This window comes from Biomphalaria glabrata, chromosome 18 (genome assembly GCF_947242115.1).
Source record: "Biomphalaria glabrata chromosome 18, xgBioGlab47.1, whole genome shotgun sequence".
In the NCBI taxonomy this organism is placed as follows: domain Eukaryota; kingdom Metazoa; phylum Mollusca; class Gastropoda; family Planorbidae; genus Biomphalaria; species Biomphalaria glabrata.
Window position 1 is genome coordinate 6,523,024 of NC_074728.1, and position 22,090 is coordinate 6,545,113.

Genomic DNA, 22,090 nt, shown 5'->3' on the forward strand with positions numbered 1-22,090 from the left:
TAAAGTAAGATGCGGGTAGAAGTTATGGGAGTCAATATCTGCACTTGAAAGTAGCAGTATTCTAAAATGTTGTTTAAAATTTTTTCGCCAAAAGCTTCTATGCATTATTATGAATGCTGTTGTTTCAAATTTATTCTGAATCGCGTGGTGTGTAATTTCTGTTATATATATATATATATAAATATATATATATATATATATATATATATATATATATATATATATATATATATATATATATATATATATATATATATATATATATATATATCCATCGTGGTTTCATGATGACAACTTTGTCATCCAAGGGGTTGAGGGCTTTGCACTGGGGTTTTATGTCTCCTCAGGTGGCTGGTGAGACCTTTGTGAGTCCGGAATGTTCGGCTGCACAATGAGCAGGTTATTCCAGCTGGAGCTAGTGTCCTGGGCCTTGCTTTTTGCTTTTCTTCTCTGGCGTTTTTCTTCAGCCAGCGTGGTTCTCTTTTCCTCAGCAACCTGTGCGCCAGCGCGATGCCATGATACTCTGTCATGTGCCTGTCTCCCAGGTGGAGTGGTCTATGTTTTAACGCCTTCAGAGAAGCTTTGAGGGTGTCGTTTAGGAATGCGGTGGTCTTCCATTCTGCAGACGTGTCCTGCCCATCGCAGCAGAGACTGCATCAGGGTTGTATGGATGTTTTACAGACCCGCTCTTAGAAGGACTTCAGTATCTGGTATTTTGTTTTGCCTTTTGACATTCAGTATTTTTCTTAGACATGTCACGTGGAAGTGATTCAGTTACTTTGCATGTTTCCTCTACACTGTCCACGTTTTCTGAGGCATAGAGCAATGTAGGGAGGATGACTGCTCGATAGATCCCTAGCTTTCTATTTGTAGTGATACCAGATCTGTTCCAGACATTTTTAGTCAGTCTGCCTTTGTGGTCCATAGACTTTGTTTATGGCTTGGAAGAAAGTCTTTATGTCGTGCTTGCCAGCTAATTCATGTATTGTTTCCACTTTCTTGGCGTAACTGTTTTTGCACATTTTTGCGGATGTTTGTGAATGCATCTTTACTGGACTGGGAGTTTGGATTGTTCAGATACAATTTATGGAGCTTGTGCTTTTCATCTAATAGTTTTCTGATCTCAGTACAGTTTTCATCAAACCAGTCCTGATGCTTTCTCTCCATAGGTCCAAGTATGCTTAATGCTGTGCTATGGATAGCTTCTTTGAAGCATTCCCAGCTTTTATCTACGTTTGATTCAGTTAGAAGGGTGGACTTGAGGCAGTTTTCAATCGCATCTGCAAGCGACTTTTCAATTTTGTCATCAGCTAGTCTGACTGTGTTTAGCCTTTAAAGGGGTTTAGTTTTTTGCGGACGTCTCTTTGGTTGTATATGAATGTTTTGTTTTGTGATGATGAGACGGTGGTCTGTTCCACATTCTGCACCACAGCAAGATTTTGTGACACGTAAGTCCTGACGGTCAGATTGTCAGGTGATGACGTAGTCTACGAGGTGTCAGTGTCTTGAGCGGGGATGCATCCAGGAAGTTCGCTTTCTCATTGGAAGACTGAATATCGTGTTTTATATGAGCAGCTTGTGTGCAGTACAGGTCTGGAGTAGTAATAATCCGTTGCTTTTGCTCTGACCTATCCCGAATTTGCCTAAGACTCCATGCCCAACATCTACACGGTTAACGGGACAAAGAGTTTGCTTATTTGGAAAAAAATCTGAATCACGCGGCTGGACTAAAAGCCACACCTTTTCAGGTGTGCCGAGTTATTTGAATATAAATCTCAATAAGTAAGCTGGACTGAAGATCAAACACCTATACGAGTGACCTTTAGCTACACAGAACACAAATCGCGAGATTTTATAGCCCAGTAAGCTAGTAACTAATTATTTTGTAGAAAAACAAATCTATATTAGCGTAAAAGACACGACCAGGGCTAAGTTTAAATTTTAAATGAAGAGCTAAATACCCCTTACTCTTTATTTTATTTCTTTGGTCCTTGACACCCAATTTATTGATAGACAGAATGAAAAATCACAACCTGCTAACAAAAGATATTACACTGTAAATAAATATTACGGTTAAATACTTTTTCTAACGTGTTAACTTGAATATTACTCCAGCAGTTAAGTGTCTTGATTTGATAACGTTATTTCTAATAATTAGTGGCAGTCAATTAACTCTTTGTTAATACTATTTTTTGTTTTACTTAAGATGCTTACTTAGCCAATGTGTATCAGGCCTGTACGACTTTTTACACACCTGACACCCACAGGCTTGCTATCGTTCCCTTTTGTAACATTTACTGAAACCATGAATAAAATCAATAATGATTAAGGAAGATATTTCTACCATACGTTCTTTGCATTTAATGTTTCTTACACACGTTCTTTGCACAATAAAATAAAACAAAGATCTGCATGTTTGCGTGTGTGTATTTTTGCCTTGTATTAAACCTTTAGCAAGAAAGCTAATTTCATTGTTTAATTATTTTGACTTAATAAATAACGGAAAATTTTAGATTAAAATTTGAAATCGCATAAAAGAAATTGAACAATAGTACCGCAGTTAGATCTAGCAAACAAAGGAACAATGTGCTGGAGTGTAAAAAAACTAGTGGACTGGTATTATTTATCTACATGCTAGACTGACTATGCCAATGTGTTATCTTTTTTGACTGATCATCCAATACACTATTACGTGCATAATCCCAATGAAAAAACAATGCTTGATGGTTAACACAAACAACTATACACACTACACAAGGACTACATGTGTAGGCTCAATAGGTATATCTGAACAGGTTGTTGGTCTGAAATTCATGAACACATACATGCAACCACTATACAAGGCAGATTGCACTTTAGTTATGAGATATTTACATTACTAACTAGTTAAATATATACTAACATATTTTACATTGACCCTCCCACACACATCCTTTACCGTTGTTGGCATCGTACATACACACAGACACACTCATGCTATACAGATTAATTTGTGATAGGCCTTTCTGTTTATAAATACTGTTAAGCTTCAATAAATCATCAGTAATATAATTTAAAACAATAAGGTATATAAAAGAAAAAAAAAGAAATACCAACCAATATAGGTATGTTATTTAACAGATTCGTAAAATGTTCAGCAACACAAGGTATTTACAAGACACTTAGGCTGGGCTTTATCCGGGAAGTGGGGCTATCTACGAAGATCTGATTTATGAATTTGTGATCATGTACTATTTACATTAGATTTTTACCAAATATTTAAATTTTTACTACCTTTATTATTTTAACTGTGAATAGACCTTGATTTTAATGATATAACTATAGAATCTGGCCCTTGTTGTTTAGAGAGAGAGTAGTCCTTAAGGAACTGCAGGCACGACACGGCCTAAATTGTGCCGATGTGCCTAAAATCAAAAATCAAAATCAAATAAAAAAATCAAGACACTTAGGTATTCGGCTCCGGCTCCGTCCGAATATCAAATTTTACTATTCGGTCATATCCGGCTGCGGCCGAATATCAAAAACTACTATCCAGTGCACCCCTAATTGTTATATATATATATATATATATATATATATATATCATGGGCGTAGCCAGGATTTTTTTTCGGGGGGGGGTTTGGGGGTGAATTTCCCCCCTTCCCCGACCCCCCCCCACCCGGCGAAAAAAAAATTATATCTATTTATGTGTGTGTGTGTGTGTGCGTACAAAATCTTTATTACATTCTGACCCTTCATTCTTTCGGAAGACGTTTATTGTGCCCTAGAATAGGTTTATCCATGAGTTAGTGGAAAAATTGTAGATTCTCCGCCATTACTAGCAAAGGGGTCTGGGGGAGCGCTAGGAGGTCCCCCAGCGCGGGGCGAAGCCCCCCCGCCAAGCACTATTTCTGATATTGAAAACCAAGAAAATGCATATTCTGAGGTATCTACAGTGCATTTTCCTGCTATTAAAATGTTCTATTTCAAAAACCTAATGTGATATTCTTACTGACTTAGACCCTCCCTCGTCGTTCGGCGCATTTGCCATCAAGCTGTTTTCATAAAATTTCAGACTCCCCGCCATTACTAGCATGGGGGTCTGGGGGAGCGCTAGGAGCTCCCCATCGCGGGGCGAAGCCCCGCCGCCAAGCACTATTTCTGGTATTGAAAGCCAACAAAATGCATATTCTGAGGTATCTACACTGCATTTTCCTGCTATTAAAAAGTTTTATTTCAAAAACCTTATGTGATATTCTTACTGACTTAGACCCTCCTACGCCGTTCGGAGCATTTGACGTCAAGCTGTTTCCATAAAAATCTGTCACTGGTAATGTCTCTTCCCACCTACTATGAGGACCTCCATAAATGAGTGGCGTCAAGTTATACTAGGATATCATTGCAACTCTTCTTATGCTTAATTCATTTTGTCGGACAATATGTCCCGCAAACCTCATGCGTCGTTCTCTCACAATCTTACTAAGGGGTCGACTCCCAGTTCGGCATAGGATTTCCTTGATTTAGAACCGATCTCTATAACTGACTCCTAAAATCTGTCTTAGCCATTTTTGTTGAGCTACATTTAGTGTTTTTCGATTTCGGTAGATGACTATTCACTGCAGTTTATTAATGGAGCCCTGCCACTGGTAAAAATGTGTAACCTCTCTTGAATACGCTCTTGGAATTAAGTGACTGTAGTTTGCTTTAGATTTTATATCGAAAAGAGAAGTTTTAACGTCAAAATCTTCTGTTGGGGGTTTTCCACCTCAAAATGCTCTGTAGGGGGGATCTTAAACTCAAAACCATCTGGAGGGGTTTTAAACTTTAAAAAAAGCCATCTGTAGAAGAAGGGTTTAAACTCAAAACCCCCGTTTGGTATGGCTACGCTCAAATAATTTTAGTGTGTAATTTGCTTTTTTTTATATTGAAGATGTATTTTTAGCACCAAACCCCTCTGAATGGGGATTTAAACTCAAAACCCCTTTCGGCAACGTTCATTTTGAGTGCGTAATTTGCTTTTTTTCTTACACTGAAGATGTATTTAAATCTATCCTCAAACCCCACTGGAGGGGAGTTTAAACTCAAAACCCCTTCGACTACATTCATAACATTTTTAGTGTATAATTTGCTTTGTAGGGGTTTTTAAACTCGAACCCCCCTGGTAGGGGGTTTTAAACTCAAAACCCCTTTGGTTGTACTGGGGCAAGTGATGGTTTAGTATTAAAATCTCACCTAAAATAAACAAAATCAAAGCAAAAATCAGTCACTAAATTCCTACTCCGCCCCTTCGGGGGGGGGGGGATTTCATTTCGGTGGGGGGGGGGTTGATTCCTAACCCCCCCTGGCTACGCCCATGATATATATATATATATATCATATATATATATATATCGTCCCGAGACATGACGTTAAACTGCGCTCCTCTTTCCTTAGCACTTTTGGAGCTCAAAAGTGCCCTACTTCTTTTCTATCATTGTGTCTGCCTCCTCTTTTCCTAAATCTGCCTTCATTGATCATCACACTGTCTTCTTAACTTAAAATTCTCACTTCGTCCTAGACCAGTCCGTTTGCCGTGGACTGCGACGGGTAAGGGCGGATAAAGAGATCCTGGTGTTTGAGTGGTGGCTATCTAAGGATAAACCACAACAACACAATACTTTGGCTTCAAGTTCCCCTAGACCTGAGACCCAGATGGCCCGCTCTGGGTCAACCGGCTGGTCATGCCGAGCTACCAGCATAGGTCGTCGACCTATGCTGGAGGGCGTTGGCTGGAGGGTCAATCAGGGAGCTGCTGTATCGGACACATGTCCGATGTAGCAGCTGACTGAGTATAGTACCTGTGTAGCCCTGGCGGGCTCATTCTGGACATCCGAATGGCCCGTCCCCTTGTTGGACTCGATGGCTGGTGGGGAGCACAGGTGCCGAATTAACAAAAATATATATGGACAAAAAAAACACACACAAAACTACTTGCCCCAGACCTATGTCTGGGCAAGAAACGTCGAATTGATGATAAAAAAGAGGAGGTCCTAAAAAGCTGTGCCACCTGGCCATCATTTCTGGTGGTTAGGTGCACATAGGAGGGAAAAAGCCTGACAAAGTTGAGCCCTTTTATTATCTATAAGGGACTCAAGTCAGTAGTGGGAGAGCCCAAGAGTGTGTCTAAGCTACACAAAACAATGGAACTCCCTGTAGAAGTAGACAGCAAGACACACTCTGATGGACTTTTAAGATGCAGAAGACTCTGTGATCTCCAAGTGGAAGTCATGCCACACAAGAGTCTGAACACCAGCAGAGGTGTAATCAGCTCTAGGGACCTACTGGAATGTTCCGAGAAGGAAATAGTGGAGGGCATTGAAGGAGTCACCCATGCCCGGCGCATTACCAGGCGCAGGGAGGGTGAGGAGGTCAAAACCGCCACTATTATCCTCACATTCGAAACTAGGACACCGCCAGAGTATGAGACGCAGGATACCTACAAGTTCCAGTGAGGCCCTACATACCTAACCCCATGAGGTGCTTCAAGTGCCAGGGTTATGGACACGGCGCGGCAGTCTGCAAGAGGAACACTGTGTGTGCCAGATGTGCTGGAGAGGGTCATGAGGACAAGGGCTGCACAGCCCAGTTCAAATGCCCAAACTGTCAAGCTGGCCACTCAGCCTACTCCAAGGACTGCCCTGTGTGGAAACAGGAGGTTGCTGTGCAGGAGTACAAGGCAAGAAACGGATGTACCTTTAGCCAGGCGAAATCGGCTGTACTGGCCCTACCCAAGGGCCAATTCGGCTTGACAAAGACCTACGCCAAGGCTGTTGCTAAGAAAGGAAGATCCATAGCCACACAGACGGACACATTGACCCCACCACCCCCTCCTCCTCCTCCAACTCAGAAGAAAACACCGCCAAAGAACACACCTCTGAAGAAACAAGAAAGCCCTGTTGTCATGCTAAAGAACAGGTTCTCTGAGCTCGCTGATGAGAGCATGGAGACTGAGCAGCATGTCAAAACCAATACTCCGGGAGAACTCGGAGACATCATGTCTGACACAGGTTCTCCTCAGAGAACCCAGCCAGACACCCCAACCTCTACCGAGTTAGAGGTTGACCAACTCCCTAAGGGGAGAAATCAAAGCGGAGAGGATGCTCGAGGTGAGAGAGGAGGAAATAACCTCCGCTCTAACCAGAGGGATCTACCCTCCCCAGAGAGAAAGACTTCCCCCAAAAGGGGGTTGTCCTCCTCTCCATCCAAACCCAAGAATAAAAATACCAAGGTCACTGGAATAAAGGGAAACCCCTCCGGGGGCCTCCCAAGGCCAAATAGCTCCAAGTAGGTCATCTAGAATAAGCCATGGATTCCAGAATTGTACAGTGGAACTGTAGAGGCCTCAAGGCCAATTACGAGGAAATGCAGCTACTGATGGACTCTGAGACTTATGTAGCTGTCTTCTTACAGGAAACATTTCTGAAAGATTGCATCAGCTTCCGAAGCTACCGTGCTTACAGCAAGAATGTTGAGGATGCAGAGAGAGCATCAGGTGGAGTCTGTATCCTTGTGAAGGATAGCATCCCTCATGAGAGGGTAGAACTACAGACCACACTACAGGCCGTAGCAGCTAGGATAACCCTTCACAAGGTTATCACTTGCTGCAGCCTGTATCTACCACCAGGCGCTCCATTAAACCGAACAGACATGGAGGACCTATTGAAACAACTCCCCCGGCCTTATTTAATCCTTGGGGATTTCAATGCCCATAACACCATGTGGGGATCCAACAATACCGACACAAGAGGTCGTATGCTGGAGGATATCTTCCTCCAACATGATTTATGCATACTTAATGATGCATCACCGACCTACTTGCACCCAGGAACTGGATCACTCACATGCATTGACCTCACCGTATGCGTCCCCGGACTTCTGGACGACTTTAAATGGTCAGTTAGCAATGATCTAAGGGGAAGTGATCACTTCCCAATCATCATTACTAACAATCTCCCTTCATTAGGACGACCTCAGCGGTGGAAACTGAATAAGGCCGATGGGGAACAATTCCAAAAAAGATGCTCCGAGGATATCACAGAAAATATCCTCGATGAACAGAACCCAGCTGATACCTTTGCTAGCAAGCTACTAAGTATAGCCAGGAAAGTTGTACCCTAACCTCTGCAAATCCAAAACGGCCTAGCAAACCATGGTTTGATACAGCTTGCAAAAGTGCTATTGGTGATAGGAAAAAACGACTGGCTGCATTTATAAAGAATCCTTCCCAGGAAATCCTAAAGCTATTCAGGATAGCTAGGGCAAAGGCTAGACAAACAAAAAGGAATTCCTGGAGAAGTTTTGTCGGCAGTCTGGATGCCAAAACTTCTGCTAGAGCAGTTTGGAAGGCAGTAAGGCGAATCAAAGGGAAAGAATCAAATGCAATAGGGCATTTGAAAAACCAAGGACGAACTGTCGCGTCCCCCAGAGAAATAGCTGACTGCCTTGCATCCTCAATAGCAGAAAAATCATCCAATGCACACTACATGCCAGAGTTCCAAAAAGTCAAAACCAGGGAGGAAAGACACCCCATTGATTTCAGGTCAGAGAACAATGAAGACTACAACAAACCGTTCTCGCTTGAGGAACTGAGGAAATCGCTGGACAAGTCACATGACACAGCGCCTGTAGAAGACGAAATCCATTACCAGTTCCTCAAGCACCTTCCCGAACCCTCATTGGCAGTCCTGCTAGGGGTCTATAACTGTGTGTGGCAAACAGGCGCTTTCCCAAACAGCTGGAGGAAAGCCACAGTTATACCGATACGTAAACCGGGAAGAGACGGCTCTGACCCAGCTAACTATCGACCAGTAGCACTAACAAGCTGCATCTGCAAAACCATGGAAAGAATGATTAACAGTAGGCTGGTCTGTTACCTGGAAAGGAATAAAGTGATCTCAAACTACCAGTGCGGATTCCGGCAGGGGCGGACAACAACTGACCACCTGGTAAGGCTGGAAGCTTATATTAGAAATGCATTACTCAGAAGAGAACATCTAGTAGCTGTATTCTTCGATATAGGAAAGGCCTATGACACAACCTGGAAACATGGCATTCTACGTGACCTGGCGCTTATGGGGCTTAAGGGACACCTCCCCCGTTTTGTGGAGGAATTCCTGAAAGATCAAAAATTTCAGGTTCAAGTGGGCAACTCCGCTTCTGACACTCATGACCAGGAAATGGGTGTACCCCAGGGCAGCATTCTGTCAGTCACCCTGTTCAACATTAAAATAAATAGCATCATAAATGCGCTGTCCCCTGGCATAGAGTGCTCTTTGTATGTTGATGACTTTGTCATTCTCACTTATGGGAAAAACATGAACACCTAAGAAAGAAAATTACAGTTATGTTTAAACAAAATTCAGGGTTGGGCAAACTATAATGGTTTCAAATTCTCAGACTCAAAAACAGTTAGTATGCATTTTTGTAATCTAAGGGGACTCCACCCAGACCCTGAACTATTTATACACAAAAAGAAGATCCCTGTCGTGAAAACTACAAATTTTTTAGGCCTCACCTTAGATTCCAAATTTAATTTTCTCCCCCACATTAAGGAACTTAAGAAGAAATGCCAAAAGTCATTAAACATACTAAGAGTACTCAGCCATACAGACTGGGGAGCTGACAGAGATACCTTGCTGCTGCTCTATCGGAGTCTAATTCGATCCAAGCTAGACTACGGATCCATAATATATGGAGCAGCAAGGAAGTCGTACCTAAAAATACTGGAACCAATACAAAATGCTGCCCTGCGTCTCTGTCTCGGCGCGTTTCGTACATCACCTATCCCAAGTCTCCATGTGGAGGCTGGAGAACTCCCCATGGATATAAGAATGAAAAAGCTTGCAATGCAGTATATAGTCAAGCTAAAATCCAACCCCACGAACCCTGCTTTTGACCCCTATTTAACCCCACAGAGGTAGAATTATACAATCGAAGGCCTAACGTCATACAGCCGTTGGGCCTTCGAATGAGAGCACCCATCCAAAATTTAACCCCACCCATTGACCAAATCTCTAAAATAGAAACCCCTAAGAACCCTCCTTGGCTAATGAATAAACCCAAATTAAATTTATCCCTCCTCAATTTCAAAAAAGAAAATACAGACCCAAGCATACTACAAGTCCACTTTAGGGAACTGCAGGAGAGCTACAGAGATTGTGGCACCATCTACACAGACGGATCCAAAATGGAGGGAAAGGTCGCGTGTGCCTGCTCCTTTCGGAACAAAACAATCTCCCGTAGACTCCCCGATGGCTGCTCCATCTTTACGGCCGAATTGCACGCAATATTGCTTGCACTTATGGCCGTAAAAGCATCAGAAAGGAGGAAATTTATAATCTGCTCCGACTCCAAATCTGCATTGCAAGCTTTGGGGCGGATGAAGACTGACATCCCATTGGTACATAAGAGCCTGAAGCTGTTGGACCAAATAACAGCCGATCGTAGGGATGTCACCTTCATCTGGGTCCCCTCCCATGTTGGCATTGAGGGAAACGAAGCCGCAGACAGAGAAGCAAAGAGAGCCCTAAATCATGCGGTGTCAGGAACCCAAATTCCCTACTCGGACCTGAGACAAAGTATTGCCTCTGCCACCTATCGAGAGTGGCAGAACCGATGGGAGGCTGAGACTCACAGTAAACTCAGGCAGATTGTGGCGGATGTCAGGTGGCGGCCCACATCTAAGGGTCTGACAAGGCGTGGTAGCACGACCATGTCCAGACTTAGGATTGGCCACACCTACATCACGCACTCTTTTGTACTGAAGAAAGAGGAGCCCCCACTTTGTGAGTACTGTGACTCTCGCCTCACCGTGGAACATATCCTCGTTGATTGCCCCAGATATCAGGATGTCAGGGCGAAATATTTTAGAGTCACTAATTTAAAAACACTATTTGATAATGTCGACCCTGGGAAGGTACTGGGCTTTATCCGGGAAGTGGGGCTATCTACGAAGTTCTGATTTATGAATTTGTGAACATGCACTATTTACATTAGATTTTTACCAAATATTTAAATTTTTACCACCTTGACTATTTTAACTGTGAATAGACCTTGATTTTAATGATATGACTGTATAGAATCTGGCCCTGTTGTTTAGAGAGAGAGTAGTCCTTAAGGGACTGCAGGCACGACATGGCCTAAATTGTGCCGATGTGCCTCAAATCAAACAATCAATCATATATATATATACACCGGTACGACTCACAGGCACCTTTTTCAATGTGGGAATTTTTTTTTACTTCTTTAGTATTTTAACGTTTATTATTAATATATAAGTAGTTAAAAGTCAGACGTCACTGAGCACCACTGGCAAATCCAGGGAGGGGGCGGTAGGGGCGATCGCCCCCCCCCCCACTCGGCCGGGGGGGAGGTGGACGAACTTTGGTATAGGATTCACACAATTTGTATACGAATTTATTACTTATGTTAAAAATATATACAAATTATTTATATTTCAACCTATTTTAGATTATTTCGCCCCCCCCCCTCTAGTATGTTGGCAGATTTGGTGGGGTCGGGAGGGGGCGATGGTATCAATCCCGCCCCCACCCCTACACTTTCGAGTGGGGGGGCGGCCCGATTTGTTTGTAGAAAGCACAACTTACTAACAAAATCAATTAAATATCTATATTATTAAAACCTGTTATTGATATTTTAACCGATCTTTATATTGTTCCCTGTTTGCCGATTGGTGTGTGTGGGGGGGGGGGCGAATACCTCTACTGCCCTTCCCACCTAAACCCTTTGAGTGGGGAGGGGCGGTCCGTTTTTATGGAGAAATCATAGTTAGTAAACAAAATTAGTTGAATTAATATATACATTTTATATTATGTCGCTCCCTTTCTGGTATCTTGGCCGATTCGGTGGGGTGAGGGGGGGGGCGATTGCATGTACTGCCCTCCCCACTCTAGCCCTCTGAGTGCTGGGGGGGGCGGTCCTGTTTTTGTGGAGAATCATAGTTTGTGAACAAAATTAGTTGAATATCAACTACGTATTGATATGTGACCCACTGTATATTATGTCGTACCATACTCTAATCTCAAATTGTATCATTAGTAAATTTAAATGGGAAAGGGTTGTACCGGTTGGGAGGGGCGATACATGCAATCACATTACCCCCATCGGAATAATCAATACTTTTTCTTTTTGTAATATAGTTAAGAAATTACAAAATTACAAAAAATCTGTCACTAATATAATTTATATACACTATAAATTAATTTCTTATATCGAGTCGCCCCACCCCTATTCTTTAATGCCAAATGCAATATTTAGCAGAAATTATTAAAGAAGCGAAGATTAATCGTTTTCACTCTACCGCCCCTCCCATTTCCAGACAGAGCTTATTTATATAATTTTACATAAATTTATCATAATTATTTTAAGAAAGACTTTGCATTGGAAAAGTTATAATTCAAACGAAATTTTTCAGTATAAACGTCATGATTGAGATGAGTTCTAAACTCAAATAGTGTTTTCATAGTCGCCTTTTCCCAACCTTTACTCAATCTGATATTTTTCTAGTTAAATAAATTTGGGACTATAACTCACAATTTATACTTCAATTTTCTTAAAAACTATTTATCGAATAATTTTTTTTTCGGCGGCGATCCTCAAAGCAAAAAGCTAAATATGTGGGGTATCCTATCTTTTCAAGAAACAAATCAGTTTTATTTGCAATGTATTATGGGCTTATAAATTTATATTAGAATATTTTTCAAGTACAACATTATTCGAAAGGTCCTTTTTTAATAGTATGAATAATAAGCGATAGGTCAGGAGAATACGTTTCTGCAGTGAGGAATGCAAGAAAATGCTTTTGGCGTCCGGGCTTCTCCCCGAACTCCAATGATGAATAATGAGCTGTAGATGTCAGGAGAATGCGTTTCTGCAGTGAAGAATGCAAGAAAACGCTTTTGGCGTAGGGGCTTTGCCCCGAAGTCCTTTGATGAAAATGAGCTGTAGATTTCAGGAGAATGCGTTTCTGCAGTGAAGAATGCAAGAAAACGCTTTTGGCGTCGGGACTTCGCCCCGAACTCCATTGATGAATAATGAGGTGTACTTGTCAGGAGAATACGTTTCTACAGTGAAAAAAGCAAGAAAACACTTTTGTCGTCGGCTCCTTATAGCTCTGCCCCAGTTGTTTTGTTTTTCGCCGAAGGTTGAGAAATGATATATATATATATATATATATATATATATATATATATGTGTGTGTGTTCGCGTGCGCGCTGTACGCACGTTTATGCATAGGGTTATGGTTTACTGGGCGTTAGGGTTAGGGTTTGGAAAAAAATCGCCCCCCCCCCACTCCAAAGTTCTGGATCCGCTAGTGCTGAGCACCTGCACCTTATCACTGTACCGGCACCTATTATATATATATATATGTGTTACGACACAAGACTCTTTGAAATAATAATACGCTCTCAGGTTATTACTCTATAAGCACTTTAATATTACAACAAGTTATGTAAATACGAACATTTCATGTCTCTTCCTGTCAATTTCTCCCGGCTTCCCCTTTTTAACATCCCTTCCATTCATTACACACATTCGCACCATTATTCATGCACACCGTGCTGCGCTACGACCGTAACAATATGTATACATAGTTACATACATATAGGTATGTGTGTGTGTGTGCGCCTGTACAATTCATCTTTATTACATTCTTTATGACCCTTCATTCTTTTGGAAGATGTTCATAGCATATAGTGCACCATGACACAATGAATATGTTCATTTTTTTAAATTCTAATTTAAAACTTAAGCAGAGGGGACTGCTACTTAATGACCGTTCTATAATGATATATGGGTACCTGAAAAAAGTAAAGGCGGTTGGTCGTTGTGCTGGCGAAATGACACTCTCGTTAACCGTAGTCCACAGAAGAAAGATGACCTTTACATCATCTGCTCTATAGACCACTAGGTCTGAAAGGGAAACTTTACATTTTTGTTTTGTTTTACTTTGTAATGATGCTTATTGTACCAATATGCTGAAAATTACATTACCCTTAAAAGTTTATATTCAAGTTGTTGTCAAATCAAGCGCTCCCTAATGGGAATTTGTGTAATTATAAAATTAAAATTTCCATTTATATACATTTGTATGATTGTATTTTAAGTCTCATATAGTAAAATAACAATTTCGGTTTACTTCATGCAAGCGTTTATGCAAAAAAAAAAATGTAGAGTACTATTATTCCTTCGATATGCATAAATTCTTAGATTTATTATAATGTTCTTTATTTGCAAAGCTGAACAAATAGTCCATATCATTAAAATACGATAAAGAAAGTACTTACGTCTTTAGCCTCTATTTCATATAGTTCCACAATAGAATCGAATTTCTTGGTAGTTGAGTTAAATTTTCCTAAACTCAAACCCGAAACACAAGTAATATTTGGTATGCTATTTCCGAATACCAAAGCGTTGCATTCGACATCGAGCTGCTGTCCTTCCATTAGAGTTGTTTTAGATATGAAAACATCTTTTGATAGTATATGAGCTGTTAATATAAAAAAATATAGTTTTATGGTTATGGAATATTCTTTTTTATACAAAATGTTTAAAAATAAAATTTAGACAAAAAATATTTTTACGATTTTCTTTAAGCCAGAAGAAAATGCTTTCGAACAAGTTCAAATTTTATAGTAGGTAAATGCTTTATATAAATATTTTATATACAAGTTATATGTTTTGTATAATTATAGTAATTTAGCCGTTTTCATTTTATTAATCTGATAAGTTAAAATATGGTTTATTTATAAACTGGATAAACATAGCATAATGATTGACATTTTAATCAAATTTAAAAAAAATGCCTAAGCTATTATTTTCAAACTATAGCCACTTTACTTTTTAATCTTTTATTCTTAAGTTTCTGTAAGTTCAGTGATTTGTTATGGTGTTATTCCAATCATATTGGAATATTCGTTTGTTATAAATCTCACTGCTCTATTTAAAATAGTTTCTTTATTTTTGGTTGAGTTGAGGTATTGTATTTTGATATTGTTAAACAGCATTTTAGTTGTATGTTCTTGTTTGATTTTTTATCTTTTCTTTTAATAGATTCTAATGTTTTGATTGATTTTTAATTAAAATAATTTCATCAATATTAGGATTCTAAGTTTTCATTTATTATTACCCTTAGATATTATGAATTTTTTTTAGTCTGTGAGACTGGTTGACGATGAATAAAGTAAGAAGAATTTATTTTTTTCAGTTTTTTTTTTTTACTCTTAATAACAGGTATTTCTCTGTGTGAAAAGACATACTCCAATTTCGTTCCCATTTCTGTAATCCTATACTCTTAAGCGAGCAATTCTTGTATATATATATAAATATATATATATATATATATATAAATATATATATATATAATTATTATTTCGAAAACGGCTCTAACGATTTTCTTCAAAATTTCAAGGTATGTGCATATTAGTAACAAAAAAAATCCAAACTCATTGGCTACATCTGGAAAACTCGAGGTCCACCGTTTTATCCCGTTAGAAAATAAATGTTTCATTATCGAAAAATTAATTTTGGCTAGTATATTTTATAAATGAAAATTTTCCATGACGTGCAACGGGAAAAACGTTGCTTACGACGCTAGGCTTACAGCAGAACATGGAACTCATAGACTATATCATGGGCATTCATCCCCCCCCCCACCGAAATGAAATCCCCCCCCCCGAATCAAATTTAGTGACTGATTTTTTGCTTTGATTTTGTTTATTTTAGGTGAGATTTTAATACTAAATCATCACTTGCCCCAGCACAACCAAAGGGGTTTTGAGTTTAAAACCCCCTACCAGGGGGTTTTAATTAAAAACCCCTACCAGGGGTGTTCGAGTTTAAAAACCTCTACCAGGGGGGTTCGAGTTTAAAACCCCTACCAGAGGAGTCCGAGTTTAGAAACCCTACCAGGGGTTTTGAATTTAAACCCCCCTACCAGGGGTTTTGAGTTTTAAACCCCCTACCTTGGGTTTTTGCAGTTAACTATTCCTCTTCTATAAAACAAAACCAAAAAAAATGCAAACGAAAATCCCCTAATTCCAAGAGCACAGTTAAGGAAGTTTTTGATTTTAAAACCCCCTCTAAAATTTACGATAAACCCCCTCTTCAACATAAAAAAAGCTAATTTCGCACTAAAAATATTATGAGCGTAGCCAAAGGGGTTTTGAGTTTAACCCCCCGCCAGCGGGGTTTGAGGCTAAAAAATACATCTTCAGTGTAAGAAAAAAAGCAAATTACGCACTCAAAATGCTATGAGCGTTGCCAAAAGGGGTTTGAGTTTAAAACCCCATTCAGAGGGGTTTGATGCTAAAAATACCTCTTTAATATAAAAAAAAAAGCAAATTACACACTAAAATTATTTGAGCGTAACCAATCCAATCGGGGGTTTTGAGTTTAAACCCCTCTTCTACAGATGGCTTTTTTTTAAAGTTTAAAAACCTCCAGATGGTTTTGAGTTTAAGATCCCCCTACAGAGCATTTTGAGATGGAAAACCCCCAACAGCCCGAGGGATTGGTGTGCTTGGTTAAACCGTGTACCGTGGCCATTAAATAGCAGTCGAAACCACTGGCGGATCCAGGAGGGGGGCTGTAGGGGCGATCGCCCCCCCCACTTGGCCGACCCCCCCCCCTCTCCGAAGGGGGGGGGGCGGAACAATTTTATTATAGAATTCACAAAATTTGTATACGAATTTATTACTTATGTTAATAATATATACTAATTATTTATATTTCAACCTATGTTTAGATTATTTCGCCCCCCCCTCTAGTATGTTGGCCGATTTGGTGGCGTCGAGAGGGGGCGATGGTATCAATCCCGCCCCCCCCCCCATACACTTTCGAGTGGGGGGGGGCGGTCCAATTTATTTGTAGAAATCACAGCTTGCTAACAGAATCAATTAAATATCTATATGATTATAACTTGTTATTGATATTTTAACCGATCTTTATATATTGTCGTATTGTCGTTCCCCTATTAGCCGATTGGGTGTGGGGGGGGGGGGGAGGGGAGAATACATCTACTGCCTTTCCAACCTAAACCCTTTGAGTGGGGGGGGGCGGTCCGTTTTTATGGAGAAATCATAGTTTGTGAACAAAATTAATTGAATTAATATATACATTTTATATTATGTTGCTCCCATTCTGGTATCTTAGCCGATTCGGTGGGGTTGGGGAGAGGGCAATAGCATGTACTGTCCTCCCCACTGTAGCCCTCTGAGTGGAGGGGGGGCGGTCCTATTTTTATGGACAATCATAGTTTGTGAACAAAATTAGTTGAATATCAATATAATATAAACTACGTATTGATATGTGACCCATTGTATATTATGTCGTACCACACTCTAATCTCAAATTGTATCATTTGTAAATTTAAATGAAAAAGGGTTGTACCAGGTGGGAGGGGCGATACATGCAATTGCATTTCCCCCATCGGACAAATCAATACTTTTTCTTTTTGTATTATAGTTTAGAAATTACAAAATGTAAAAAATCTGTCACTAATATAATTTATATATACTATAAATTAAATTCTTATATCGAGTCGCCCCACCCATATTCTTTAAAGCCAAATGCAAACTTTAGCAGAAATTATGAAAGGAGCGAGTATTAATGTTTTCACTCTAACGCCCCTCCCATTTCCAAACAGAGTTTATGTAATTTCACATGAATTTATCATAATTATTTTATGAAGAACTTTGCATTCATTTCGAATTCAAACAAAATTTTTCAGTATAAGAGTCATGATTGAGATGAGTTCTAAACCCAAGTAGTCTTTTCGTAGTCGCCCTTTCCCAACCTATACTCAATCTTATATTTTTCTAGTTAAAAAAATTTAGGACTATAACTCAGAATTTATACTTCAATATTCTTAAATATTATTTATGGAATTTTTTTTTTCGGCGGCGATCCTCAAATCCAAAATCTAAATATGTGGGGTATCTTATCTTTTCAAGGAACACATCAGTTTTATTTGCAATATATTAGGGGCATATAAATTCATATTAGAATATTTTTCAAGTACAACATTATTCAAAAGGTCCTTTTTTAATAGTATAAATAATGAGCTTTAGTTCGGGAGAATGCGTTTCTGCAATAAAGAATGCAAGAAAACGCTTTTGGCGTCGGGGCTTCGCTCCGAACTCCATTGATGAATAATGAGCTGTATATCTCATGAGAATACGTTTCTGCAGTGAAAAAAAAGCAGGAAAACGCTTTTGTCATCGGGGCTTCGCCCCGAACCCCACAATAGAACGTTATAGCGCTGCCCTAGTTTTGTTTTTTACCGAAGGTTGAGAAATGCTGCTTTTTTATTCTCATATGTATATATATATATATATATATATATATATATATATATATATATATATATATATATATATATATATATATATATATATATATATTGTTACGAATCTCACTATCCAGGCTCTCTGCAAACACCACCAACCTAAAGAACTTGACAACTCAGGGCTCCAAAGTAACGTAATAGTTTAATGTCGATAAATGACAGCCAATACTGTACAATTGGCAACACGTACACTGTACAAATATCTCTCCGATAACACCGTTTCGCCGTATCAACTCTTGCACTGGCCTCAACGTCTCGTTCCGGGCTTGCACTGGGTCCATCAGTTTAGGACTGACTTCACACACTAGGCTCGTTGTGTCGGACTCGATCACAGACCAAGATCAAGACGCCAGCTGTCTCAACTGAACTTGACAGTACTCCGCACTGAACCGTCGTAATGCTCCGTACAGAACCACACCGCTGAACTGTGCTGTAGTCGACCGAACTGTAGTGAGCCGGGCTCTGAACCCCTGCCGTGAACCGTCTTGACTGCGACACCTCCGCTCTTATATAGGGTCCCTACTGGCCTTCTCGAACCGGACAGAACGCCGCTCGACGTTTCTAGGTGGTCAGATGACTACAACTCTCCTTAGCTCTGTTCAAGACGTCGATCCTTCCCGGACCGCCGTCGATCCTTCCCGAACCGCCGTGTTGACATTCGTCTCGGCTGACCGTCGTAACTCGTCACGGTTGACCGCTCGTCTAGCGCTAGCCTGGGGCGATTTGCGTCGGCTGACTACACTCACACCACTACCCACATCTGTGCCACCACCAGGTTTATAACAATATATATATATATATATATATATATATATATATATATATATGTGTGTGTGTGTGTGTGTGTATGTGTGTGTGTGTGTTTGTGTGTGTGTGCTGTACGCATGTTTATGCATAGGGTTAGGGTTTACAGGGCGTTAGGGTTAGGGTTTGGAAAAAAATCGCCCCCCCACTCCAAAGTTCTGGATCCGCTAGTGGTCGAAACGCAAACCTGTGGGTCATCATTGCTAGTGTGTCAAGTCGTCGTACTAGAGTCATGGATGCAAATCTACTACGTCGCATAGGACGCACATGTGTTACTTAATACACCACTAGTCTGAGAGGTTTTCCGAAATATTCGTCGACTTGGCATTGGGCGTAAACTGTCGACAGTGCGTTTGTCTAGAGCTGTTCGTCTTTTTCGCCTCAGGAATTGATGCCCAAAATACGGCCCGCGGGCACATCCGGCCCGCGACATGATTCCATCCGGCCCGCCGACACGTCGACACAAAGTGTAGAAAATCCTTTCGTCACAAGAACAAAGTTGGAAAAAAAAAATTTTCTTACGTTAGGTAAATGAATTCGTACTGATAATAAACAAACACATTTGTTTTATAAAGAAAAAGTGGCTCTTTTTAAAGAACATAGCATTAAACAGCTTTATGAAACCAAACACATAAAAAAATAAGGCGGCATTATTTGTTTGAGACGCAACTATTAGATTACACTTATAGTGGAGGACTACTAAGAATATATACCATAAACAAACAATAAAGTGAGTCGGCTGTAAGGCTAGCCACAAGGCTGTACATATTGAAAGTAGAGTTATAAAACCATTTTCAAAAGGTAGATGCATCAAAAAGTGCTTGCTAGAAATGATGCGAGAAATCCGTCCTGAAAAGAAGAATGCTGTTGAAGCCGTCAGACTTTCTCATGACAATTAAAAGGCGAGAGAAAGAAATGGGTAAAAATCTACATTCAAAACTAACAGACAAACCAGAATTTGACATGTTTTTAATTGCCTCCGACAAGTCTACCGACATATCTGTTGCCGCTTAAAATCTTGGCAATCGTTCTCTGTACAAACAGCAGTTTTGAAAGTAGGGTTAGGGTTAGGGTTAGGATTGACAGAAAGTCTTCGAGTCAAATGGAACCGAGCCTGTTCATTGAAGTATTCACCAACAAAATCTATGTGGCAAGAAGTTCAGTCTGGACCATGTGATGATGATCGTGTTCAGATTGAACAATGTTCGCGGTTTTAAAAACCCATCCGCTGTCAATGTATCAAGTGGCAAGACAGAGATGCAACTGCTGCAGATTGACTTACAAAGCTAGACATCCCTGCTTGACAAATTTTAAGTGATGCAGACAATTAATTTGTAATGTGTGTTTCTTGCACGAACTTTTCTAAATCTTCGAAAACAAGCGTCAACGGTGATCACAATAATTAACAGCACCTAATTGTAAGGACAAACATTTTCAGTGATGAATCTTTTGAAACCCATGCTATGTAATTCAGTCTCAATGACAAATATCTAGAATTCTAGATTAAGTGATCATCTCTTTCTAAATGCTAAATAAATCGTCATAATTTAAACACCATTGGAAAGTTCTTTCAAAGTATTTAAATGATGTACTAACGAAAAATTGTTTTTTCAAAGATAATTTTTTTATTTAACCTCCTTATACTCTAGAAATAAATCTAAATCTAGATGTTCTTAATTCTAGTATAAATCCTATCTAGATATAGATGGTCATAACGAAGTTTCTCTATGCCGATGATTGCGCCCTGCTAGCTCACATTGAACATGACCTCCAGAACGCGGTAAACGAATTTGCATACGCTGCCGCCTCTTTCGGTCGATCTATAAACCTCGGGAAAACAGAAGTCATGTTCCAGAAGTCGCCCAATTAAATATACTCAGCCCCAGAGATCACCGTAAATGGACAGCCCCTTAATGTGGTAGACCACTTCACATATCTAGGTAGTATAGTGTCAAATGACGCCTCACTTTCAAGGGAAGTTGATAACCGTCTGGCCAGGGCCAGTAGCGCTTTTGGACGCCTTCAGGCGAGAGTTTGGCGGAACAGATTGCTCCGCCTGACTACAAAAATCAATGTCTACCAGGCGGTAGTTCTCTAAACCCTTCTGTATGGCTCTGAGACATGGACACTATACAGGAAACATCTAAGACTTCTTGAGCACTTCCACCAAAGATGCTAACGCTCCATCATGGACAGCACTACAAACAGCAATGCCTTTGCTATTGCCGGTGTGGACAGTATAGAGGGACTTCTTTCCGTCCGAAAGTTACGCTGGGTATGTCACGTATCCCGTATGGGAGACGAACGTCTTCCAAATGGAGTCTTTTTTGGTGAGCTAAATAGTGGTCGACGTAACAGATGCGCCCCACGGAAACGCTTCAAAGACCAGCTTAGGCGTCCACCTTTCTTGGCTAACTTAGAAGAGAGCACCTGGTTGCATGCGGCCTCAGAACGAGACTGCTGGAGGTCACTCACAAAGGCCGCGGGATACACATTTGAAACCAAAAGAAAATCTGCTGCCGAGGACAAACGCAGACTGCGAAAAAAACAACTAAATCGACCACCAGCGGACAATGGTTATGCTTGCCCTAGCTGTGGCAAGATATGTAGGTCACAGCTGGGACTGCGCAGCCACGGGACATACTGTATTCCTCACTAATCTTCGGACTCGAAAACAAGCCTTATTATTATTATTATTATATGAAGGAGAAAAAAAACAATATTTCGTTAATACATCATTAAAATACTTTAAACGAACTTTCCATTGGTGTATAAATTATGACTATATATCTAACAGTTAGAAAGTTATGATTTTTTTTGTGGCCTTTTGAGCTAACATTGGTTGAAATGGAACAAGTAAGACGAGAGCGTCTCACTGGCTAAGCCGGAGGAGACACGCCT

At 40.2% G+C, this 22,090-nt stretch overlaps 1 protein-coding gene across 1 annotated transcript in view; it reads right to left on the reverse strand.

The window, feature by feature from the left end:
* Positions 1-22,090, reverse strand: part of LOC129923977 (uncharacterized) — a 49,866-nt gene that overhangs the window by 17,370 nt on the left and 10,406 nt on the right. The window contains exon 3 of the mRNA XM_056017427.1: positions 14,325-14,527. Within this exon, the coding sequence (XP_055873402.1) occupies positions 14,325-14,527 (203 nt within the window). The remainder of the gene's footprint in view (positions 1-14,324; positions 14,528-22,090) is intronic.